This window comes from Triturus cristatus, chromosome 6, assembly GCF_964204655.1.
Source record: "Triturus cristatus chromosome 6, aTriCri1.1, whole genome shotgun sequence".
Lineage (NCBI taxonomy): Eukaryota > Metazoa > Chordata > Amphibia > Caudata > Salamandridae > Triturus > Triturus cristatus.
This window is the reverse complement of record NC_140589.1, coordinates 1,128,044,380-1,128,070,616: the sequence shown is the minus strand read 5'-3', so window position 1 is coordinate 1,128,070,616 and position 26,237 is coordinate 1,128,044,380. Positions and strand designations below refer to the sequence as shown.

Below are 26,237 nucleotides of genomic sequence, written 5' to 3'. Positions count from 1 at the left end.
GTCTGCATGCGGGGAAGCCTGACGCCGCATTGCCTTTGCAGCTGGCGGCACCTGAGAAGGCAGGAACAACTTTTTTCTCCACGGACCTCTTGGAGGGACACGGGGTGCAGAGGCGTGTTGAAGGTCTCCCATTGCCTGTCAAGAAACACTTCTTTGCGAGACCCTCAAACACTAATTGGCTTCTGGTGACGACGTCCAAGGCACTTGCAGCACTGGTTTCACTTCGCCTTCCCAGTGTCCTCAATGTAAGGAAAGGCTTGCGCTGGGACGTCAGAGTACCTGGGGGACGTCGCCGGTGCCACCGGGCAGTCTGCTGAAGATGGGCCCTCCCCCCGCCACCCCCTGGGCTCAGGCAGCATCTCGGGGATTGGAGAATCTACGGAGTCCACGTGGGGAGGCCTGTGCGATTCCTGTTTGCCCTTGCTGAGCCTGAGGTCTGTGCCGCTGCTGAGGGTGCTGCTGGTGGTCGGTGGGAGCTCTGTGGCGGGCGGCTTATTCCTGCGCCCTGGACTGGAGGTAAGGAGTGGGGTTGCTGAGGCTTCTGAGTTTGGGTGAAGGATTCGGCAGGCAGGTACGTGGGGCCCTGGTTAACACGGCTTCCTTCCCCCACACCCGGTCTCCTCCCCCACTCCCGCTGCGCCTCCTGCGACCTGGCGAAGGGACCCTGCTGGACCTCTCCTTTCCGGGCCTGGCGCTGCCCATTACTGCGCTCCCGTGGTCTCCTGCCACATCAGTCTTGGACCCGCTACTATCCCTGCGGACATTGTATGAAACCGCTCTGCGGAACATTCCGTGGCCCTCACAAGGGAATCCCTGCTTAGCCCTGGAGCGGGGCCCCTTCTCCCTTTCTCCTCCTTGACTCCGGCCGTGCAATTCGGGCGGTGGTACCTTGGCCCACACCGTGACCTGGCGCTAGCTGCTTGTACCGGCTGACCCACTGCTCACCCGCTCTGGCTTGTTGACTTCTCACTGTGGGGTCTGCTTGTGGGGACTTGAAGAATCCTTGACTCCAAGGAGCCATCATGGGCCGAACAGAGAGGTCAGCGAAAACTCCGGCCACCCAGACTAAGATGGATCGCTTCACCACCTCGGAGGCGTGGGCTGCCGGGGGCGTGCCTGGACAGGAGGCCCCTCCATCCGCAGATTTGGCCACCATCCTCCAGGCCACCCACGCGTCCCAGACCTCGGGGGAAGGCAAAATCGCAGAAGTGCGAGTCGACATGACCCTCATTCGGCAGGAGCTCCGTAACGCCACTGCCTGTATTACAGAGACCGAAACCCGCATCTCCACTGTCGAAGATGATGTACAGCAACTTAAGGGGCAGGTGGCCCGTCTTCAATCGCACACTGAAGAGTTGCATCGTCGGGCAGAGGATGCTTAAAATAGATCACGGCGCAATAACCTCCGCCTGGTGGGCTTTCCGGAGGGGGTGGAGCGGGCCGTGCGGCCGACTTCCTGGAGGGGTGGCTGCGGTCGTGGGTCCCTGAGGGCTCTCTCTCCCCATGGTTTGCGATTGAGCCGGCCCACCGATCTTTGGCCCCGAGGCCGGCGCCGGGTGCTCCCCTCCGCCCATTCATCATGCGGATTCTCAACTTCCAGGACCGTGACACTGTTTTGGCTGAGGCCCGCAAACAACAGAGGCTGCGCTACGAAAATTGTGCTATTATGATCTTCCCGGATTACACCCGCAAGGTCCAGGGCCAGCGCCGCTCCTTTGGGGAGGTCAAGCAGAAGCTGAGGGCACTCAACATTCAATACCGGCTCCTCTTCCCGGCGCGCCTGCGTGTGGTGTTCGCAAACAAAACACTGTTCTTTGATGACCCGACGGTGGCCTGGACCTGGGCAATGGAGCAGCGCCTCCTGCGGGCCAGGGAACGGGCGCTGGACTCGGGGGGCAGAGGGAGGTCCCGACCGCCCTGCTCCTTTCGCTCTTTAACCTCAGCGTAATCGCTCCCGCAGGCGCCGTGGGCAGAGAGAGGCCCGTTCGGCCTCCCCGCTGGGACATTCACGGCAGCCGGTGTCTCTCTCCAGGGGAGCCTCGACTGGGGGGCGCTCCGGCTCATCTGGCTGCCTGGATAGAAGGGGTGCTTCGCCCGGGCCCCTGGTGATCGACCTTCCGGACTCGGAACTCTTCCGTAGCCCGAAGCTCCTGCACGATCCTGCTTGAACTGGTCTCTGCCCGCCGGGCCTAGCTCCGCGGCCAGAGATGGTGCTCCAACCCAGATCATTCTTACTTTCCCGATGGACTCATATACACATATCCGGACATGAGGAGGGGTTCTCCACACTTTCCCATTCCCAAGCGTTTTAGTTTGGTTGTTACTCATTGGTTGATTATTAGGGCAACTGATGCTTCAGTTCCTGAAGTGTAGGGTGGGAGTGGGGTTGAGGGGGTGGGACCGTTGTCCCGTGTTTCAATTGTATTTCTGGTTCTTTTTCTTTTCTTTCCTTCCGCTACACCAGCTTTCCTATGGCACCTGAATTTGCGCCCCATGAGACATGCAGATCTCCCTTCGGAGGCCCCGATTGACCGGTTCTTATGTTTTGGTTGTTTTGGTTCTGCCACACTGGTATCCACGAAGCTCCCTGACGTACACCCTAAAAAAGCAGCCGGAAAGGGCCTCCCCTTTCAGACTTGTAGTCCCACTAACATCCCAAGCGCCATGTCTGACACACCATTGATAAACGCCCCCCTGCACATTATGTCATGGAACGTTAATGGTCTCTTGGATCGCTTCAAATGCATGGCTGTCCTCAGATACGCGAAGCGCTTAGGGGCGGACATCTTACTCCTACAAGAAACCCACCTGCTGGGTAATCGCTGTCCGTTCTTAACGCGGTACGGCTATGACAGAGTGTGGCACTCAGGCTTTACAGGGGTTCCCGAGGGGTGGCGATCCTGGTGAAACACTCCCTTCCTCTGGTGACTGTCCAGACGACTCTTGACGCCCAGGGCACTTTCGTGGCCCTCAGTGGCACGCTAAACGGCAACCCGCTCAATCTGGTGTCCCTTTACTCTCCCCCCTCGATGCTGACGAAGGTTCTAGCTCAGTCCGTTGACCTCCTGGCGTCCCTGCCCACTGGTCCCACATTTCTCAGGGGTGACTTTAATGCGGTCTCATCACCTGACCTTGACACAACGGGCCCTCCATCCCCAGGAAGAATTGCACAGGCCAAACAGCTGAGGTCTTGGTCCGCGTCGCTAGGTCTATCGATGCCTGGCGTTTATGGCACCCTCACTCTAAACAGTTCACGCACACCTCAGCGGCGCACCACACACAGGCACGCATCAACGCCATCTTTGTTCCCTCTACAGATTGTCTGCTGATTCAAGACGTCTCGCTTCTTCCGAGAGGTATCTCTGACCACTCGCCAGTGATGACCCGCGCGGGTCCCCCCCCCCCCACCTCAGTCCGACAAACTTGGAGGTTTAATGCCTGGTTTCTTCAAGACAAGGGTTTCGGGAGGTCGGTGAGGCAGGAGCTAATACAGTACTTTCTTTCTAATGAGGGCTCCGTGTCTTCCCCTGGCATCCTATGGGAGGCGGACAAGGCCACGATTAGGGGGGTTGCCAAGGGTCAACTCAAGCTCCAGTGACAAGCCCAGCTGGAGCAGATTACCTTGCGGGAGGCGCAGGCTCTGCGCTTCGAACGTGCCTCGTCCGATCCCCAGTTGCTTCCGCCACGAGACTTCTGACCCGGCTCCGGTCGGAGATCAAACAGCTGTCGCTGGACACGGCCAAACTCCTCTGGTGCTCCTCGGTGGCCCGGGTGTATGGATGGGGCAACAAGAATGGTTCGCTCCTTCACCGCCTGGCTACGTACCCTAGGGCGAACCGTATAATCCCTGAAATAGCGGCACCGGACGGGTCATTGTGTCGTGCCCCATTGGAAATGGCGCAAGCCTTTGCCGCCTACTACCACAAGCTCTACGAGGCCCGAACCCCATCCCTGTCCCTTATGGACCTGCTGGATGCGGAGGGGGGCCGCCTTCCATGTGTGGACGCCGCCGCTCGGGTCGATCTGGATCGCCCCAGTTCTTGCGAGGAAATTGGCGACGCAATCGCTCTTGTGTCATCCGGCAAGACACCTGGCCCTGATGGCCTTCCTCAAGAATACTATTCCCAATTCCGAGAAGTTCTCATCCCCCACCTGGACGCGTTATGTCGCGAGGCGGTGGAGAGAGGCTCCTTCCCACAAGAAACGGACATAGCCACCATTGTAGTCCTCCTGAAATCCCAACCCCCCTCACCACAATGCGCAGACTACCGCCCCATTTCCCTCATCAACACTGAGGTCAAACTGTTCGCCACCCTCCTTGCCCAGCGCCTCAAACCTCATCTGTCTATGTTGGTCCACCCTGACCAATGCAGGTTTATGCCCTCTTGTGGCACTCGGCACTGTCTTCGCAGACTGCACTCCGCCTTGGCCCACCGATACCTCCTCACCCCATATCTAGCGCTTCTCCTGGTAGACTTTGAGAAGGCCTTCGACTAGGTGGACTGGGGCTTTCTCCACGATGTTCTTCATATGATGGGACTCGGTTCCCGCTTTCGGGCCATGGTCAAGGTTCTGTACGCTCTCCCGAGGGCTCGTGTTCTAGTAAACGGAGTCCTGTCGGAGCCCTTCTCGGTTTGTAGTGGGACGAAGCAGGGCTGTCCCCTCTCTCCCCTGCTTTTCGCCTTAGTGATGAAGCCCTTGGCGGCCTTGATGCGGTCTTGCGATCAGGTGCGGGGATGGGAGTGGCCCAACGCTGAACCGGATAAAATCACCCTCTAAGTGGACGACTTCCTTATCTACCTGGCGGATCCTACCCGGTCGGGTCCCCACTGTTTACGTATTTTACAGTCCTTTGAACAGGCCTCAGGCCTCCGATTGAATCCCAACAAATCGTTCCTAATTCCCCTTCGCCTCTCACGAGAATGCTTTGACTGGCAGTTCAAGATACCTCAACGTCGTCAATCATTCAGATACCTCAGGATCTGGGTGACCTTTCTGCCTGAGCTCAGCTGGGCCCTTAATGTCACTCCGCTGGTGAAGCAGGCCAGGACGGATCTCCAGCGGTGGCAGTCGCTACCCCTCACCCCCTTGTGCTTTCCCAGAGCCTGGTTCCGTGAACTTGACGGCTTAGCCAGCAAGTTCTAGTGGGGAAGGGGTAGGTCCAGACTAGCGCTCAGTACTTGCAGGATACCCTCGTTCGACGGGGCGTTGGGGATGACTCACCTTTACCTATACTACTTAGCCACACGACTTATTTCCATACATGACTGGTTCAACGGGGGTGGTCTGACCCGGCCTATAGGCTTGAACTAGGGGAGCTGGGCCTCGCTAGAATCCAATCCTTTCTATATGGGACCCCGATTCCAGCCCGTCTTCCGGAGGTGACGCGCTCGGTATTACTGGCCTGGCGGGCGGCTCTGCGACACACCAACTGGACACATACACTGACCCAATGTACACCCTTGTGGCACAGGACCTGGCTCAGGGAGGTGAGTGGGCTTCGGGGATTCGAAGCTTGGGACCTCATCGGCATTACGCAGCTTGGGGACGTGTGGGTGGGGGACCATATGCGTTCCTTTGAAGATCTCCGAACCAGGTACTCACTGCACCACTCACAATTTTTTCGCTACCTCCAGCTGCGACATGCCCTAAGCTCACATCTCACAACAGGCACGAGGTTGCCAGATCATAGCCCGCCTGAAGCCCAGATTATGTTTGGGGACTTGGGGAGAGGTCGCATTTCCCGCATTTACCGTACACTGATTAACAATACCCCAACTTCCTTGACCCGACTGCGGACGCAATGGGTGGATTGGGTGGGTCCCTTGGAGGAAGAAGACTGGCGGGATGTCCTTATGGCCCCCAGAACGGTCACTGCCTTCGCTAGGCTGCACTTGGTACAGCTCTACTATCTACATGCTGCATATCTTACCCCTGCACGCCTTCATCGCGCAGGGCTTATTCCGTCCTCAGCCTGTACCAGGTGTGGACATGAGCCTGCTGATTTCCTCCACATGGTTTGGGCTTGTCCCCTCCTGGCGGGATTTTGGCAGGGCATCGAAGATGAACTCTCTGAAGTCCTGGGGTGGGAGGTTCCACACAACCCTAAACACACGCTCCTGGGCATCACTGATAGGCTGGACGGGTCGCGCAACGAGAAACTGTTCTTTACTACAGCTATGGTGGTAGCTAAAAGAGACATTGCGGCCTCTTGGAAATGCCCTTAACCCCCAGGGGTGGGGCGCTGGCGGAATGGAGTGGACTGGTGCGCCACACAGGAGAAAGTCATGTATGCAGCACGTGGTTGTCTCAAGAAATACCGCAGAATTTGGGGGAAATGGTTGGGAGGGGGGGTCTAACTGTGAGGGGTTCGACTGTTTACATCTTATTTCTGCTTTATTAATGTCTGCATGTTGGGTACTGAGGCCTTGTGCTTGTAATCCTCGATCATTGCAATAGGGTGCGGATTGGTTGGTGCTTTTCTTTTGTAAAATGAATAAAAAGTTGTTTATCAAAAAACTTTGTAAAAGTTGCTTTTCCATAAAAGTGACATTACATTTGAGTTTGTCATCAAGTCAGGTTTAATGCCACGATTAATTAAATACCTTGAAGTACCAATTTTAGTTATCCCATTCAGAAGTTAGCCAGGCTGAGTGGTCGGCTGGTAGCTATGTGTTAACCAATGGGGCTACTAACTTTCTGACGGCAAAACGAAAATCTGGAAGTTTTGTTGTTAGGACATGTAAAAAGTATATGTCCTACTAAATAATAGCTCCCTGCCTCAGGGATCTGTATGCCTTCCTTAGGGGAGACTTACATGTATTGTTAAGGGAAGCTGGAACTTTGTCATTGTTTTAAATTGCAAAGTCGAACAAGCAGTTTAAAACTGCTCTTCCAGGCAGCACTGACAGGCTGGGAGCCATTTTGTACATGCTCACACACACAGATGCTGCAGCCCTGGAGGGGACACTGTCTCTTATATGCATCACAAACATAATTGTTGTTGCACACCACTGACATGTTATAGAACTGTAAAAGCAGGCGGTACTCGGCGCAAAGTGGAACCTGTCAGTGATGAACAGTTGTCACTCTTTGTATCGCAGTTGGGGCATCGGGGGAGAAGGGATTGTGTTGTTCAGCGGTCCACTGCCTGGTCCTAACTGATGTCATGATGTCATTCTTACGATGTCTATTATATCCGTGTATTACAGCCTCCTTTACTTTAAGGGACAAGGATACAAATACAATAATATAAGTAGACATTCTGCCAATAAGAATGCAACGATTTAGGTCTGTTGTTTCTCGCAGGTGTGACTGGTAGTTTTTCACCACAAGTGATTTGTCTCACACACTGCTAAGAACTGAGGTTGGGTTGCAAAGGAATCACCTTTGTAAAAAAATCAATCAATTATACACGAGTTTCCTAGTATTTTGATTACTTGAATCAACGTTATGGAGGGAACCAACCTCTTCCTTTAGTGTGTGCTCAGGCGATTATCAACCTTTGCTCCTCCAGAATTTTGTGGTGCAATATATCCGTTATCTTATCCTGGGTTTAAGCGGTGCAATTAAAGATGGCCGCATCCACCGTGTAGGTTAGTTGATTTCTTCTACCTATATTGACCTAGGGGTTATTGTGTAGAATCTGTTGGGGAGGAGGGGCTGCATTATTATAATCTGTTTTTCCATGGAGTTACCCCATGTTGTTGTGTTTCTCATCCCTCTGACACCGACGCTTTAATTTCCCTTTGCAGTAGTTTTCCTAGGAAAAGAAGGTACCTTCAGGGCTGTTAGGGTTTTATCTGCTATCATCACTCTTGAAAGAATATACTCGTCTAGACCTGCAAAGCCTGGCGCCCTGCCAAGTGATATCACACAAGGGGGCAATCGGACACGGAAGCAACCAGTAGGGTACGCCCCCAATTAATACATTATAGCCATGATTACCCAGTGAATAGATAAACTAAACTAGTAAAGCAATTATATTAAAGTCCGAGATTTTGTGAAAAAAAGAGACATGGTTTCTTTTAAGGACGGTGGCCCTCACCCACCATCTGGGGGCATGCTTGCTCACAGGGCACCTCCTCGCGCCAGTAACAGCTGTCACAGGGGAGTTCGTATGGATATATTTACAAAAGAGGGCCTCTGATGTGTAGATGTGATGAAAACAGATAAACTTACACTTGCCTCAGGGGATGTATTTCACAAATGCAGAGACCGAAAAAATATCTTTCGTATATTACTTTTTTACCACCAATATTCGTGAACAAGAAGGCATTGCTTTTGTTTTTACTGCTACAGATGGCCAATGAGCAGCACCACCGCGGAGAAAATTCGATGATCTGCAACGTCCTCCGGAACGGGGAGATTGAGTGCAGCAACACCTTGGAAGATGAATGTGACCGCGAGCTTCCGGGACAGGCAGTTATATACCGCCCCGTTCGCCAGCACGTGTATGCGGTCCTGCTGGGAGCCGGAAGCGGTAAGTTCCACCTCTATTATTATTATTTTAACATAACTCGTAGGTGGTGCGTCCTGGAATAGGCATAAGGGACATGGATACCCCTTTGTACTTATTTCTTTTTGAAGTTGGATTTGCTTATATTGAAAAATCATTGAGAAACGTGCAGATGTTTGATTGCGTAGTTCTCTGTTGTATGGAGAGGCCAGGGTAAAATACATGAGGATCCAAACAACATGACTAACATAAATACAGAGGGGTGAGAACTTCCGTTTGGTATCAAATTCGCAGACGGCCTCCCTCCTCTAAGGAATTTTGTGAGGTATGAGAATTATAGTCCTGTTTGGGGGTAACTCTGGCAATGTAGAACTCATGCAGTGGCGCCTACGGAAGGAGTTCTGCAACACCTCTACTGAAGAGACAGCAAGCAGATGGCTGGTGATATCTTTCAGTAGGATCTGAACCTCAGAGCTCACCGCCTCCCCCTGACGCTCTAACGCGTGTGCAGCAGTGACCGCCCTGTGTAGGAATGCAGCGTACTGTTACCTCCCGTCCTTTGCTTCAGACCTCTTCTGGCTAGGATTCTTGCCCTGCTTGGTAGCATTCTACTGGCCAGGGTTATAGTCTTTCAAGATACTGACTGCTGGGATAAATGTATTCATCTGCAAGCCAATTGTTTCTTTGGCTGTAATTTACCAATCCACTTTGCTGGAATAGATAACCTGAATCAAGTTTCCAATCTACTCCTTCGTCTATTCATTTATCTCTTTATTCGGCTATAAAAGTCATAAAAGTACCGGCAAAAATCCCTACAATATTTTTTTATTTTAAATCAGACATTTAGAAAAAGGGCATAATTACAACATGTTCCAAGCAGAAGTAAAAGCCCAGTTAGCATCTCCATATGTTTTTCTAATTGGCATAGTGCACCTTATGTGATTTATCACTGCAAAGCAAGTTAGCTTTACCCCCAGCTTCTGATAAAAAAAAAAATCAGGGCGTGTTGTGCTGTGTAATATTGGCAGCTCCTAAAATTGGGGCCAAGAAGCGTTTCCGATAAGTACTGAACAGGGGGAACACTGCATAAAGTGTTTTGCACAGAAGAGTTATCGCAAGGGACATTTGGGAAGATTTTCAAACTAAATTTCATACTTTGGGAAATGCAAACAGAAAGTGCAAAGCCTTAAACCTAAGATGTGTAAGGTAAAATCAAAATGGGGGCGGGGTCCATATTCTAAATAAGGCGCCGCCCCGTATGTAGTCGGTAAAGATAAATAGGATACAACCAACTGCATGCCTTGTGCCCTCTTTATGCGCGCTTCCTCACAGTGAGTGAAACAGTTGCTTAACAAGGTCTTTTGATGCGGTGTCTGTGTACACTCAGGATTGGTGAAAAGCTTTCCCTTCCCCTTCAGATCAAGCAAGTCTAGATCTCTTACTGTGTCTCATTAGCAGACACGGGCATTCTCTGTGTCGCAGAAGACTGTCTCGCCCCTGGAGCTCACGACATCCTATCTGTGTTTATTCCTTCAGCTTACCCATTCCTACACTTTGATGGAGACATAGGGAACGCAGGAGGGGTAAGAACCTTTTAAATCACACGTGCTTCTCTGGCACCCCCCACCCCTTCAAATTGTGTTAGGACTCTGTGAACTTGATGTTGAAAATGTCACCTAATTAAGTAAACTCAGCCATCCTGTTCTGCTACTTACCTCCGGGCCATAGAAAACAAGCATTGGCATAGCCAATAGGTCTCACCTTTGGGACCTTATAAGTGTTTAGCCATGCAACAGTTGCATAACTAAATACTTATAAGGTCCCAAAAGCGAGACCTATTGGCTATGCCAAGCGGCCGTGCGACCGCGAAAGTGAAAGTAATCGCCGTAAAAGCGGCGCGCGCGCCCGCGCACATGCACTGTAGCTCTAGGCTGGCCTGGGAGCACTTTTTGGAGCCCTCTCAAAAAGTCGCATGCGCTGGGTCAGGCGAGACCTAAAAACACACAAGGATGCCTTTCTGGATCAATCTGCTTTATTTGCTATTATCTAAATCAGTGACTAACTGGGCACAATGGACATATTTTTATGAAATGATGCTGTAGTGAGTTTGAAAAACATTAGTGTACCGTTCTTTAGCACTTGTCAAACTTTGATGGTTTCCGTTCTGTAAGAAGATGATGACCGACTAAAGGAAAGAGATGTCCAGAAGGAAAGGTACGAGGTCATCCCGTCATCTGTATCGAAAAGTCACCTGTCTGGCCCGTGCTTTATTGATGCATTACATATTATCTTCTTCAGGTACACCAGAGTCCTGCCCTTCAGTCAAGGAATGGTTTGTGTACCCTGGTAACCCACTGCAGCATCCTGAGATAGTGCAAGCTGTGCCTCTCAACCTTCCAGGTAAATAAAGTAAGCCTTATTATAATGAGTTATTCTTTTTTATTGATGTAAAGGGAGCCTCGCTCTGCAGTGAGCCCACACATCAGCCTGGCGTTTGTGAAGTGCTTGCATGCATATAGAAACAAACTATAAGGATGCACTCCACTCTTTCTCTCTCAAACACACTATCTCACATCCCTGAACCATACACCATACTGGTCTGTGTACAGCACCTTATGTAAAGCTTTGAACAACACAGACCAATAACATGTATCTGCCCAGATAGTGTAATGATATTTATATTTATTTAATTTGAGTGAATTATCCTGACATTTTGATTATTAGTGAATTAGTTTAATTGTACATAGGAGGAAATGTGTATTTATTATATACATTATTTGCCAGTCCAAGACGGCTTCCTCAGTGCAGGGCCATCTGAAACATATCTATCATGACAAAGGGTTGACATGATGTGAACGGAAATTGTTCTATATGCTTGATGTTGAAATTGGCAACTAATATGATGAAGGCTTGGAGGTCAGACAAAACGTTTCGTCTTCCTGATGCTGCAAACTGTGACCTGATAAATGGACTCCTAGCAGTCCCTGGAGTGCAATCAGTGTTTCATAACTTGGATTGGCACACTCGCTGTGGTATGGATGCTTCTCGGAAAGTTGATGCTGTGTGAAAAAGATATATGCTTTTCCCTAAAATATAATTACTACCCCTCAATGTTACCCTTACATAAACAGAAAAAAAACCTTAGTGACTCTCCACACTACCAATATCTTGGTATCCTAATAGCCTTGTACTACCCCTTAGCATTACCCATTCCAAATCCCCGAAAACATATTATTTCCCCTGTGCAATACCTATCCTGGAACTCTGAAAAAAAAGAACCTTACTAAACTCGTACGCTACATATCCCTGAACCCTAAACATCTCTTCACTACCCCCACTGTTTCCTTCCCTGAACCTTAAAAAACTTCTTACTTCCCCTTAACGCTATCCAGCTCTGAACCCTATGAACTCCTTACATGCCCCTTAAACCTACCCATCCCCGAACCCTAAAAACTATTTTCTACCCCTACACACTACCCAGCTCTAAATAAGAAACCATTAACCAAAAATAAATAAAAAAGAGGAGTTAGAGAAGAAGACACCTTAAACGAAACATAAGTACTCAAAAAATTTGACATTTACCAAGTATAATATTAAGATGGACCCCATGTAAGCGGAGAGTGTTACAAAAATAAGGTGTGTTACCCTTTAGAAGCAGCCGGTGGAGTGAGGGAAAGTACACGCAGATGGACAGGGCAGGTCAATTCCACAAACTCAGTCGCTAGGAATTGAATACAGGAGCCCCAGGTTCTATTGAAACGTGGCAGCGTATCCGTTACCATCGCTGATAGCTTCTCCATACCTACAAGTTCCTATAATCTATGCAACCAATCCAATTTTGCCAGGATAACATCAGTACCCCAGCAGGACAACAAAGCCTCTTCAGCAGCCCCCAGAGCCATGGTGATGGCTCTGCCAAGGCATGATTTCAAGGGATATGCCAATGTGTTTGGGAGCCCCAGCAATATATAGTCAGGGAATCTAGGCAAGTCTGTATTATGAAATTGTCTGTATCGGTCAATATCGGGTCAAAAGTGCTGCATCTTCGGACAGCGCCATAATGGGTGCATAAGTGTACCCACTTGCCCATAGTGACGCCAACAGTGAGTATCTCCTCCTGACTTATATTGAGCTATTCTCACCGAGGTGTAATACCAATAATGGGCTATCCTAAGGAACATTTCCTTGCCTGCAGTGGTGCAAGAAGAGGCTCTGGCTCTGTGAATGATATCCTGCCTTTCCTTAGGTGAGAACTTACGCTCGCACTCCGTTTCCCACCTACGCTATGCCAGTGTTTTGATGAGATTTTTTTTTTTTTTTTTTTTTTTTTTTTTTTGGAAAACCTTTATTTAACAGTATGTGCAGACAAATACGGGCCTACAACCCTCAGGCCGGCCTCGACATAAAAAAAGGGCACATCAGCAAGCAATTATACGATTCAGCAGCATATCAGTACAAGCACAAATAGACCAGATTACGTTATACACAATTGTGCCGCCGAGCGCAGGATGATGAGGTTTAAGTTTTATAAAGTTTTGAAATAAGTCCATAGCAACAGGTCTGGAAGGATCCGAATCAGAGCAATGCAGTTAGGACTATAGTGGGCAACGATCATCAGAAGAGTCAGCAAGCATTATCCGTAAGGTAATCAATCGCACTCAATAAAATCAGGATAGAAAAGAAGCATATCACATGACGATCCCCAAGCACTACCCACAAGTTCCCAATCCTCCCCCCGACCCAAGAAATAAGAAAGGAGAGAACAAACGGGAAAGGTAAAGAGTAGAAAGGGAGAAGAGAAAGAGAGAAAAGAAAGAAAGAAAAAGGAGGCCCATAGAAAAAAAAAAAACAACAAGGAAATATACCCCCCACCCTACACGCATGCAGAGGCTACGGCCTACCCCCCCTAGCAGTGTGTCTGTCGCCCCAAAAGAGTACCCGAAATGTAGGAGAAGAGAAAGAGAAGAAAAAGAAAAAGAATGTCACGGTTGATCGGAGGAGGGCCAAGGATCTATTCAATACAAGCAAAATCGTTACCCGCGGTCACCCAACCCCAGGCCCCGACCTAACACCCTGCTAAATGTACCTCCAACAGTCACAAGTCCCAGTCCCAGCCATATACGTATCAATGTGCAACAAGAAAAACCCCCTTCCTCAGCCTTGGCCCCTTCGAATCTGCAGTCCAACAGAGTCCAATTGCAGTACAGCCAACCTGGATGGGATGGGCCACCATGGAGTCCGTTGCAGCAATCGAGGGGTAAGAGACAAGTCAAACTGGAGCGAAGCTCGATAGTAAAGGACCACAGAATGCGCCACTGCTATGCGGTGGCTAGCACAACAGGGAGCAGGACGATGCATAAATCCCAGAGTAGCGGCCGGCCGATGTACAGGAAGCAAGTCCAGGAGGACGCTCAGAGACGTGGCACCAAAGGACAGAGGAGATGGGCAAAACGGCGGCTGAGGCACAAGCTCCGGCCATACCAAGGGAGCAGGATTGTCAGACTCCTCCAGGGCAGAGCCGAGGAGTACCGCAGCGGGCACTGGGACACGTCCCCCCGTCACCGCCACATACCTCAACTCGGGTGATCCACCGACAGTCGACTGAAGATGTGGCTTAACATGCCGCACTGGAGAATCATCATGGCCAGCTGAAAAAGTCCGATCAAACCGGTCCTCCAAACCAGTGGCAGAGTCGCGGAAGGCCAACCACAGGTCCTCCAGTGCTGCCAGGATGTCGCGAAGCCCCAGCGGTGGATCAAGGATGGAGGGTGCTGTTGCGTCCGCCATCTTAGGCAAGCAACCATCGAGCGCCCCGGGGAGGAAGCCCCCCTCACCAACCATCGGTATCTGGAAGGTGATAAGCTCTCTGCGGGGCCCCGGTGGTGCAGGAAACGTGGAGGCAGCCGGTCGTGGAAAGGCTTCAGGGACAGGAGAATCTGTGGTGCAGGGAGACCCACCGGCGAGACCAGGGCTTCCGATGCGGAAGATGGCGTCCGCTGCTGTAGGCTGCAACAAAGAAGCGATCCCGGCCCTCTCCCAGCTGGGCCGGGATACAGTATACGGGAGCTGGATACAATGTTGCGAGCGGGGCGCGCTGGGCAGCCGAGCACGAAAAAGGCTGCTGTGAGAATCCCAGCGCCGCGCTCCAGGTCCGGTGTACCGGCTCCTCCCTCTCCACAGCGGCCGCTGCTATCGTTGTCGCCGCCGGCCGTCCCCACTAAACAATGGCCCGGCCGCGACCGCCTGGAAGGCCGGAATGGAAACCGGGGCCCAACTCCGCCGGGGGAGCTCCGTTTTCGACCGGAGTCAAAGTATCGTGGTCAGGGACGTGGCGCAGGTAAGCGTAGGGCTCGGAGGCGCAGGATTCTTGCCAGGATATCGACGAAGGGCGGAAGGGTCGGCGGAGCCGAAGAGCTAGGCGGCCATCTCGGCTGCAGGCTAGGCTCCTCTGTTTTGATGAGATTTAAAGGTATGAGGAAGAAAGCCTATCAGTCTGAGAGTATGTCCTTATCCGAGTAATGGGTGATGAGGCATTCCTATAAATTTGTCAATTTCCTACTGGCCTCTGGGTGAACACTGGGCTGCAGGGTCCAATGTCTAACAGCAAGATATTGCCAATAGGTGTTAGGAGGCAGGTCGTAATTAGAGCGAAGTTGAGGGAAGTCCATCACTCCGTCCACATAAAAAAGATCTCCCACTCTTACTATTCACTTCTTGCCACCACCTCTACATGTTTCCCTTCGCTGCCGGGGGAAAGTCTGGGTTACCGATGAACGGAGTCAGGGGTGAGATACACGTGGAAAGACGTCTTGTCTCTTGTACCCTGTCCCACACTCCCACAGTGGCTCTAGTGACCGGCAAGATATAAACCCTGCTGGACAATGTCTCTTTCACCTTCCAGATATGGAGCCCTGCGAACTGCCTGATCTATAAAGCACCAGTGCTTTTCAGAACTGGGCCTGTTCCACTCTATCATATTACGTAGTTGGGCCTCCTGGTAATAGCTCTCTAGGTGGGGAATCCCAAACCCCCATCGTCATGTCTCGGGTATGACTGGTTATGAGCCATGTGTGCCTTCTTGACCCCCCCCCCAATATAATCGTGTTTGTTATGCTGTAGTTTATTTAATTCCAGTGCTGGGGGTTGTAGTAGTAGGGTTTTCATGATGTATAGAATTCTGGGTATCAAGGTCACTTTGACGACTGCCATTCTACCCAGCCATGATAACATATGTTTTTTCCAGGAGGAATGTTCTGATCGTGTGTTAAGGAGGAGGGTGGAATAGTTCTCCTGAGGGATGGGGAATACGGTCATAGGGAATGCTTAAAGCCCTAGATAATTCATCCCTTGAGTAGCCCAACCAACGGGAAAGCTCACCTGGCGAGCTTTGTCCGTTTTAGGGATGGTCAAACTGAGGGCCTGCCTTTTTTCTGCAGGTTGATCTTAAAACCAGGTACTCACCACAATTCCTCCATTTCACCTAGGAGAGGTGGCAAGGAAGTTAATGGCTGCGTTAGTGTAAGCATAATATCATCAGCATAGAGTGAGACCTTGTGTTCCCTGTCGCCCATAAGAATGCCCGTTCTAGAGTTTTGCTTGCTGTTGGATCCGTTCAGCAAAAGGCTCCATGTACAAGTCGAAAAGTAACAGGTACAGGGGGCAACCCTGTCGGGTACCCCGCTATATCTTACAATATTCAAATAATGTGCCAATAACTCTCACCATAGCCTCCAGATCCACCTAATTGCAGAATACCCAGCGGCAAAATCTCTCCCCCAGCCTGCATCTAGTGAGAGCTAGATGAAGGTATGGCTAGTGGATCCAATCAAAGGCCTTTTCTGCGTTCACCGACAACAGCAGAGCGGGTCTTTGAGAGCGTTGTTATTAATCAAGGAGATTACATAGTCGCTTAGTGCCATCACTGCAGCTCCTCTCAGGAATGAACCCCGATTGATCAGGGTCGAATAGACCCTGCATAAATGGCACCAGGAGGGAAGAGAGAATGTTAGTGAAGATCTTCAGATCCACAAACAACAGGGAAATAGGCCAGTACAAGGTGCAATGCACTGGGTCTTTACCCGGTATGAGGAGGACTACAACTGCGGCTATCTGCATGGAGTGAGTGAGATTCCCGGAGTCACTGAAAGAATTGTATAGACAATTCAGGAGTGGGGCATTTATGAGTGCAAATGCTTCATAGAATTCTGAGGTGAGTCCATCCTCCCCCCAGGGCTTTGTCCGTGGGTAGCTGTTGAATGGCTTGTAGGACTTCGTCCGAATATATAGCCCCCTCCAATGTAGATGCTACACTTTAAGGAAGTGGGTTCACGGGGACGAGTGCCACATAAGCCGCCGCGTCAGACTTGCTGAGTGTCACTGCCCTGTAGAGTGTAGAATAAAAGCGCTCATGTTCTGCCTCTAGTTTTCATCGCCATATACCCCCTGTCCCAGTAGACCCTCAATCTCAGTAACCCTTTTCTGAGTAGGAGACCCTTCACGGAGACGCTGCGCAAGGAGCCGGCCAGCTCTATTGTTCCTAGTAAAGAAGTGCTGTTTTGTTTGTAAAGAAACATATTCTGTTGAGTCTAGATCCACAGCCTTAAGCTGTTTACGGGCCACCATAAGTTCACTCCTTGCTTGGAGGTAACATGTACGTAAATGTACTCCCTTCAATTCTTTTACAGTCCCTTCCAGTTGCTTGCGTTTGGCCGGCCTATCCTTATTAAGCCTAGACGCTATTACAATGAAAGGACCTTGCACGATCAATTTCAGGTGTTCCACACCACTGCCAGTGGCGTGTTGTTCGTGTCATTTGTTGCTAGAAAGGCCTGGATTGCTTTTGATATTTCGAAAATGTTTGCATCGTATGTTAGGAACGTGTGGTTGAGTCACCATACCTGTTGTCGGAGTGACCCTCCAGGCACTTGCAGTATGAGAGTGGTGGGCGAGGGGTCCGACATCGCCTCCACTCTGATCTCAGGCGACGTGGTGCCAAGGTGAGATGAAGGGATGTAAGAAAGAAATCTAAATGGGCCTGTTTGGTGTGGCCCAGAGAAGAATGTGTAGGCCATTGTGGTTGGATTGCTCCGTTGCCAAGCATCCACCAACCCCCATGTCAGTAACTTCTGCATTGACTCCGAAAGCACTCCTGATTGCCCCAATCTCTGAACGGACCTATCCAGTAGTGAATCACACACTATGTTAAAGTCACCACCCTATCAATATGTCTTCATCTGGGGAGGATACCACCTTTCCCAGGGCGTTCCTAAGAAAGATTTCCATGATGATCATTCGAGTCATATACGGAGGCTATCGCAAATGTGCTTCCCTTCCCCCTCCAGTTGCAGGGAGAGCAGCCTACCAGGTATTTCGGCATGAACTTCAAGTAGCTTCCCCAAAACGTGTGATGCAGTCAAGATGGCTTCTCCCACCTTCCAGCTGCTTTGCAGGGGCATTAAGGCCCAGCACATTGAGGCTCAATATTTTAAACGTGAAGGTGGGTGAATGGCATAGTACCGCTTACATAAGGATGTGAAGCCAACATTCTAAACACAACCGCTGGGGACATGAGAAGACTGGTATTGTGCTGAGGCCACAAAGAAAATATTGTCGATAAGGCCTGATAAGGGGGACCACGCCTTGGAGGCCCCCCAAACCAAATCCTAATGCATCATGTAGAGGAAACCCCCCAGCAGCTGAACCATAGAGCGTAGCAGGGTATACAGGATACACAGAACTCCCAGGAGCCAAGAAAGCTATTACCAAAGATCTTGATGGAAAAATAGAAGCACAAAGAGCATCATAAAGAACAGGAGAACAAGAACAATCCCATGTCTGGGAAACAATGTCACCATTTAGAAAGGGTCACTCTGCCAGGCGGTCAGTCATCTCCATACCACAACATTGAAGAAGGTGGGAGCCCCACCATACGAGAGCCATGGAGATATTGGGCACCACAGTCTCGCAGCCTGGCCAAATATGGGTAACACAGCGCCTATAGGAACCAAACCTCAGTCAGAGCCTTGCAAATCTAGGTTATGACCTCACACTCTGTCTGTGTCCAACACATCGTCCCGCTGCTGAAGTTGTCTCAAAAGTGCCTCTTGTTAACTATGGCTTTCGGATGCAGTGGGCTTCACCAGCAAGTCTTTCCCAGTTCGACGTCAGCGTCTCGATTTGGTGCCATAATGTGTCGGGGGTCTAGGCTGCTATTGATGGGATTCCCCCTCAGAAGGTAAATCAAAGCCCAGCACAGAGTGTGCCTTCTTTAGGATGCAAACTGCGTGAGTTTCTTGATTCCAAACAAATATCAGTCTGAAAGGATGACCTCACCTGTAACGAGTTCCCTTCTCCCACAGAAAGGCTGTGGCAGGTTTCATGGATTTGCGTAGTTGAACTGTGAGTGGTGTGATGTGTTTAAAAATACTAACTTTGATCCCCTTAAAGGTTATAACTGGCAAGTCTCTGACCGCTTAAATGATCAATTTCTTCTGTTTGTAGGAGTGGAGTCATGTAAGAATATCCTGTGGCTGCCCCAGGGTTGTTGCCGAGCGACCTGCCCTGTGTGTGCAATCTAGAGGAATATCTTTTATCATCCAAGACCAGTGCTACCTGCTTGAAGAGCATCAGCACATAGTCCTCTAGTTTCCCCTAGTCCGCTTGGAGAGGGACACCCCTGATCCGGATATTGGAATGTTGAGACCCATTCTTCAAGTCTTCCAGGCGCTAGTTCAGCTCTTCATTTTTATCGCGCAGTTCCAGTAGTTCGCGGGAATAGGTATGGGTTCTTCTGACCGATTACCAGAGCGCTCCAGGGAGTCCACTCGATCCCCCAGCTCGCCCAGGTCTGCCTTGATACTCTTGATGTCCGGCGGGACATCGCGCCGCAGAGCCGCGATGGCTTCACGTAGCATGCCAAAGAGGTGCTCCAAGAAAGTGCATGTCACTGGATCCTCCGATGTGATGGCATCCGCATCAGTACTTTTCTCTTGGGTGGAAACCAGTGGCGGTGTTTTGGGGTGCGCCCGTGCCTTCTTAGTGGAAGATTTGCTGAGTAAATCCGTGATAGAGGCATCCTTTTTGGATCGTCTCAACGCCGGATTTTTCTTGAAGACATTTTGAAAAATGGCAGATCTGTTGCTGTGATGATGTAATATTTCAGGAACGATGAGACCTATATACTTCATTTTGGTGTCAAAACATAGGTTATAGCAGTTAAGTAGTCTTATCGAGACAGAAAATAACTCCCAAGAGCATTCCTTCTGCCATTTTCCAAAATGGTGGCTAGTATAGAGGAAGAAGAGACATTTATAGAAACAAAACAATTAATAATGTTTTTTAATCCTTTTATATATCCACTAAACAATGTTTATGATCGGACTATGAAAAAAAAATAATGCTTATCACTCCTGTTTTAGACCCATTTTTTTGGCAATTGCTCGTGGTACATTTGCAGAATGTTGAACATTTGAGAAGAGAATATCAACAGGGACACACACATTTTGCAAGTACATTTACGTGTAAGTTCTGTGTGTAGAGGCTTTAGAAATTTCATAGGTTTTAGCACTCCATCAATATCTTCCCAACCAAATTCATACAGATCGTTCTCTACATATGCATGATCCAAAACATTTCCACATCGTCTGTTAAAGGAGAATGCTTTTTTCATGTGTCCACGCATAGAATATGACGTTATTGGAATGTCATTTAGTGGGACTGATCTCTTGAAGTTACTGCAGCATAGATCGTCAAATGTGTGACAGTCAAAACTCATTTTCCCCACACATGCACAGAGTATTTTTCTAGGTCTTTAAAGTCACATTCTTCTTCTGTCTCAGCCGATACTTTTAGAAACTTCACAGGTTCAGCTTTAAAAGCTCCAAGCTGTGCTCCAATTTTTTTTTTTTAACAGATTTTATTTGTCAAAATAGCACATATGATACAGATCTCTGAATCCCAGAGACAGCTGCCGCATGTAAGATACAAAAAATTGACATTGACCATTTTGCATATATAAGGACAGTTAGAATTTGAAAGGCAATACAAATAAAATCAATTCCTGCAAAAAAACAACTTCCCCACCCCCCAGCGCACCGTCTCCATATTCCGGAACAACATATTACTGAACCAGGCTGCCATCAATCTACACAAGAGCTCAACATCCAGAATACCATTTTCAACTAAGGAATCGCGAGCCACACATAAGGAAGTGCAAGGAACGGGAGAGGCCAACTGGTTACTCTGGGTCTCAGTAATCCACCCAGCGCCTCCAGATTTTAAAGTGCTTCCTAGGGCACCCTCTAGCCTCAAAAATGGGGAGCTCGAGGCCCATACAAAAGTCCAGACCATTTTTCCAAATCGAGTCCGAGGGGGCAACCACCACCTTCCAGGCTCTAGCTATATCTCTCTTCGCTAAGGTAAAGCCTAGGAGCATCAGATGTCGTTTATAGATGTTGCCCCCGATTTCTTCCATCACATAAGGGAGAACAAGCTTCGGTGAGTGAGGAAGCTCCCATCCCAGAACTTCAGAGAGGCAGGCCAGTACCCCCCTCCAGAATCGTGCTAGCGCTGCGCAGTGCCATATTGTATGCATCAGGATCCCCTCTTCATGCCCACAGCGGAGACACACCGGGGAAGCCACCAAACCCACCCTCCAAAGCCTAACTCTGGTAAAATAAACCCGGTGGAGGTATTTAAATTGGAAAAGCCGCAGGCACACTGCAATAGCCACCCCACTCGGGGAGGCCAAAGCTTCTGTCCAGTCCTCTTCTTCCATCCAGCCCACATCGCCCTCCCAGGCCTCCCTCAGATGCTGCAAAGAGGGGGAACAGTGCGTAACCAGAGACTGATAGATTTTGGAGATCTTATGGTCTAGGCGGTCCCCCATAAAAAACTTAGCTTCTACTGGGCTGAACTCCGGCAGCGAGTCCAGACCCTCCAGCTGTGTTCCAATTTTGCTCATAGTGTCATCACCCGTAGGAATATGTGCCTTGCTAAGAACAATGGGTGTCTGTGTGTCAAGTTTCTTATACAGAATATGAAGCGGGATTTAGTGTCTTTTCTTGCCTGTTCCATAACGTATACATAACTCTGACGATCCTTGACTTATGAACATTGCAGCAAATCTAAGTAGCACATTAATAACATCTGTGTCATTTGACAGTATAATGACTCGATTGGCATCATTTCCAACAGCCCACTCAACATGTTTAAAAGCACGAAGGTCAGCTTCCTCCAATTTGCTGTTAAGAACTTGAACAATATGGCCCATACCTTTTAAATATATCTCTGCAGGCACCAACTCTTCATTGACAATCATTCCACTTGCAATAATTGGAAATTCAGTGTTCCCTGAAGCATCAGCAATGTTTTGGCAAGTTAACATCCCCAAATTTATGTTGTTTGATGTTGATGACCAGAATTTATGAAGTTGCACAGGTATAGGTGTCGAATTTGTGATGCAGGTAAAGCCAATTGTTCCACTTGTAGACATTAGTCTGATTCTCTCACATTTTTTGACAGATAGTTCAAGATAACTGTCAAAAAGTATTTGCAGTTTTTGCACGTTGCTCACTCACTTTGATATCTGTAGAATAGTCTGAACGACTTCTCCAAAGTTTTGCATGGATGAAATCTTGACCATTCGGAATTGTGACATATGGTCCACAATAACAACAGTTTTCAATGAGGGCACCTTTTCAACTTGAAATTCTTCCGGTGAAAGTTTTTTTTTTAGCTCTTGTATAGTTTGCGCTTCACTTGTTTGGTTGCAGCATCTCCATCAAAGAATGCGTTTGTTGAAAAAAGATCACGCGACAGAATGTCCTTGATAAATTCAGCCCTTTCTTTTGGTACATTGATCTCTCTATGTGCTTGCAAAAGTCTTTTTTTGTAAGTTGTTTTGTAGTGGCTGGTTAGATGAAACTCTTGCTATAACACTTAAAGTGTGAAAGTTTAGCTTTAGTGATTATGTCAAACAGCTTGGTTCTTTCAATACAAATCTCTCCTGCTTCAGTTCTCTGTATAGTTTTGATCCCTGTTCCAGGACATCTAGCAGACATGTCTTTATATCGTTATCCACATAATGTTTGGTCACAAAGTTGTGTAGTTGCACAGGCTCAGTAATTTCAAAGGGGTTTCCATCCTGCTGCATGAAATGAAGAAGGATGTCAACATGTTTATTAAAACGTTCCCCTCTCTTTCCCATAAGTTTGTTGTGAGGAACAGTTTCACCATGGTCCATTAATTTTGACTTTGTCATCTCTCTGAAAACATTGCAAATAGAAAGGGCTTCATGTTTAACTAGCTGCCATTGAGTAAAACTTTAAAGTGTCTGACCAACACTTGGAGCTTTTATGTGCTCTCTGGATTGTCTGTTCCAGTTTCTTATCTAGAGCCACACCATTGAACATTCCCTCTCTGTTTTTCACCACAAAATGTCTTTGGATGAAGTTTTTGTAGAGGTATGGTTTTTCCACACCAGTACCCATCTCTAAGGTAGTTTATGCAATCAAATTTGAGAAACACAGTAATCACTGACTTCACAGTCTTCACATGGAGCTCCAAATCACCTGCCCGATCAGCATGTACCAAGTTGTTCACTAGCGCTATCATGTGTAAAACATTTCCCCAGTACTTGCAAAGTTCTGATTTTTCTTCACATTCTTTGACAAACTACAAACTTGGTTTTCAGGGTTTCTGATTTTGAACTGAGTGTATTGAGCATTGCCTTTCTTTGCATTATGTCTTTTGAATGAAGTGCACGCTGTGCTTTGTTCACTTCTGAGGTAAGATATGCAAAACCTAATTTGTCATTCTTGTTCTAAAAAGCATTACAAACATAGTGTTTCTATAGCCTCAGAAATGATGAGCATACCTTGCATTGAACAAACATAATGAGTTCCGCTCAATTCTGACTGGGCAGTTTTGCTTCCACAAATTTCAGCCTCAGTGAGAGCATTGTCTTTGCCACATCCACTGAGATACCTTCCTGCACACCGAAACGCAACATTTGTCATGTAATTCATAAAACATGATTTGAAAAAGATAGTACAATTGCACAGCATAAGCCTGTTGGTTTATTGGATTGTCTTCTACTTCTTCTCTTATATCTTCAAAACCTTCATCAATGTCATCTACTTGTGTTCCAAACTGAAGAACTTTAGTTTGTAACAGTTTTGCTGTGCTGATATTAAACAATGATGTAAAAAATGTTAAGACAACATCAGGCATTCTTGTTGACTCCCATGGATTGCGGAGCTCTGGTCCATCACAAGATTTGTCATTAAGTCCAAAATCTAAATCTTTCAGGACTTTTCTTAAAATGGTTTCTCCTGATTTTAATGCATCCTGGGATCTTATTTTGGCAGCAAGAACTTTCAAGACTCAAATCAGCTGAGAACGCCATACGTGGCTCATTGTTTTTGTTAGACTGACAAGAATTAATTCTGTCATTGTACATTCTCACTAGAAAAATCTTAATTTCATTATTATGTATCAGTACAGTTTCATCAATGTTGACCATTATTTCTCTGATCTCACTGAGTGTGAACTCGCAGCCAGCACTCAAGAGTGGCTTAAAAACTGAATTTGCTTTTTCAAAGAGTGCAAACTTAACTTAAGGCTGGCAGTTACTTTGCAGCTGGGAGCTTATTGTACATTCATATTTTCTAATGTATGCACACATGCAGTTCAGGGGGGCATAAAAATCCGCTGCAAATACATTAACCTCGCTGTTAAGATTAGCTACTCGGCTGAAAACATAATCTTGGAAGAAACTAGTTGCAGATAAAAACATGTTTGCCCTTTGAGACTCACATACTCGGTACTTTATTCTTTCATCAATGCCTTTGGCCCTTGTTCTGGCTAAGCAACAGATAACACATTGAAGATCCTCTGCTTTTTCGGTCTCGCCTGAGCCAGCGCATGCGATGCTCTGCAAGACATTTAGTTAGGGCTTTTAAAAGTGCTGCCACACGGCCTAGCGCTTGCGTTCACATGCGCAGCCGCCAGCTTTCAGCGCCCTGGCCTCTCCATCTTTCGCGCGCACCACTCGCGTGTGTTTTTTTTTGCGCATGCGTGCGCACACAACTCCCGGGCTTGTTGCTCGCGCTTCTTGTTTTTTTTTAATTGTGGGTGACTCTTCATGCACAGTAAAATGAGATCTGTTAAACATTGGCTGGAAAATGCAACCAAAAAGCTTGTTAGCACCCCAATCTGGACCGGCAGCATCTGCTCCTGTTTGAGCATTGCGCTCAGCAGACAGCAGTCCTAAGGCACCTTATTCCTTTGTGTAGCAGCCCCAGCAAATTAAGTACTGCAGGCCACTCTGATCTGCCTCCCTCCCTTACGTGTATTACAGCAGAGACAGAACTCGAGCCATGGTACCACCTGTCACCGTATCCCAGCAGGTGGTAAATGTATAGCACACCTTCTGTTCAATGTGCTCGTCAAAAATTATTCATGGCCGAAGACAAGTCACAGAGGATCTTTCAAAGAATTGTTCACTTCATAGAACGTGTAATGAATGGTTGAAATGCATGAATTTTTAACACATTTAAAAATACGTCTTGCGTTTCTAAGGAGGCAGTCCCACGCGTTCTACTTTTCCACAAACTCTACCTATTCATTCACTGCCCATGTTCCCCAGAACAACTTCCCTCGTCAAAGAAACTCCTCTATATATGACAGGGGTCCTGGCTCTGTTCTTCCCAAGTACTCTTTCAGTCTTCGTGCTCTTCTGACTTCCATTATCTCATCCTACTTGTTTCCTCCAAACCACTCTCCATCTGTACTGCTTATTAATCAATGCTCCTTCGCCTTTCTAAGTCTCTCCCTTTGTCAACCATTCTCCCCGTTCACAATTCCTTCTTTCACAGACACCCTGTGGGCTCTTGTGATCTATACTTTCGCTTACTCTCGTAGATGTTCTCTTACGAGTTTTTCACTTAGTACGTTTTTCAACAAATCTCTCCTGTTTCCCTATCACAATCATTCTCCTTATTTCTGACTATTTCTTTCTCGCCATTCCTCACACTTGCCAGTAGCATTTACATATTCCTTTCTACCAACACTCCCTCTTTACATTTAACACACCACATTTAGAGCCAGATGTACTAAGTTTTTTTGAGATAGCAAACAGCTCAATTCGCAGAATTAGGCTGTTTGCTACCGCAAAACAAGCATTGGCATAGCCAATAGGTCTCGTTTTTGGGACCTTATAAGTATTTAGTTATGCAGCACAATATCCTTGGTGCAGCAACATCAACTGTTGCATGGCTAAACACTTATAAGGTCCCAAAGGCGAGACGTATTGGCTATGCCAATGCTTGTTGATCAGTTGTTGGTAGTGGATGAGGCGTAGCCATCAATCTTCTAAGTGGATGGGCATTGGGTTTGGTTGTTGTCGCTTTCTCAGAAGACTCGGATTCTTGTTGTGATTCACTGGTTTCTGCCGTATTTTGACAAATATTCCCTGGGTTTTTTCCATTATATACGACTTGTAGCACTTGTTGTTACAATGATAAAATATTTGATCCTCTTCACCCTTCAGTTTCAATCTTTTGTGAACTTTGTCTTGCTGTATTTCAGCAGCATCTCGAACTCTCTTCTGTCCAACTGCAGTTGACATTAGCTTTTCTTTCAGATTAGTATGGCATATGACACATTTTTCTTTATTGAAGGAGTCCTCAGGTAAAGATCCTGTGCTAACACCTGCTTCGCTTATGTTTACATATTTGAATCAACGGAAAACCTGAAAGAAAAACAATATTGAAATGAA

The 26,237-nt window shown here is 48.0% G+C and overlaps 1 protein-coding gene across 2 annotated transcripts in view; it reads left to right on the top strand.

Moving 5' to 3' along the window:
* Nucleotides 1-26,237, top strand: part of FAM120B (family with sequence similarity 120 member B) — a 981,159-nt gene that overhangs the window by 168,603 nt on the left and 786,319 nt on the right. For both annotated transcript variants that reach the window (XM_085612026.1, XM_085612027.1), the window contains exons 3-4: nucleotides 8,302-8,482; nucleotides 10,757-10,858. In XM_085612026.1, the coding sequence (XP_085468152.1) occupies nucleotides 8,302-8,482; nucleotides 10,757-10,858 (283 nt within the window). The remainder of the gene's footprint in view (nucleotides 1-8,301; nucleotides 8,483-10,756; nucleotides 10,859-26,237) is intronic.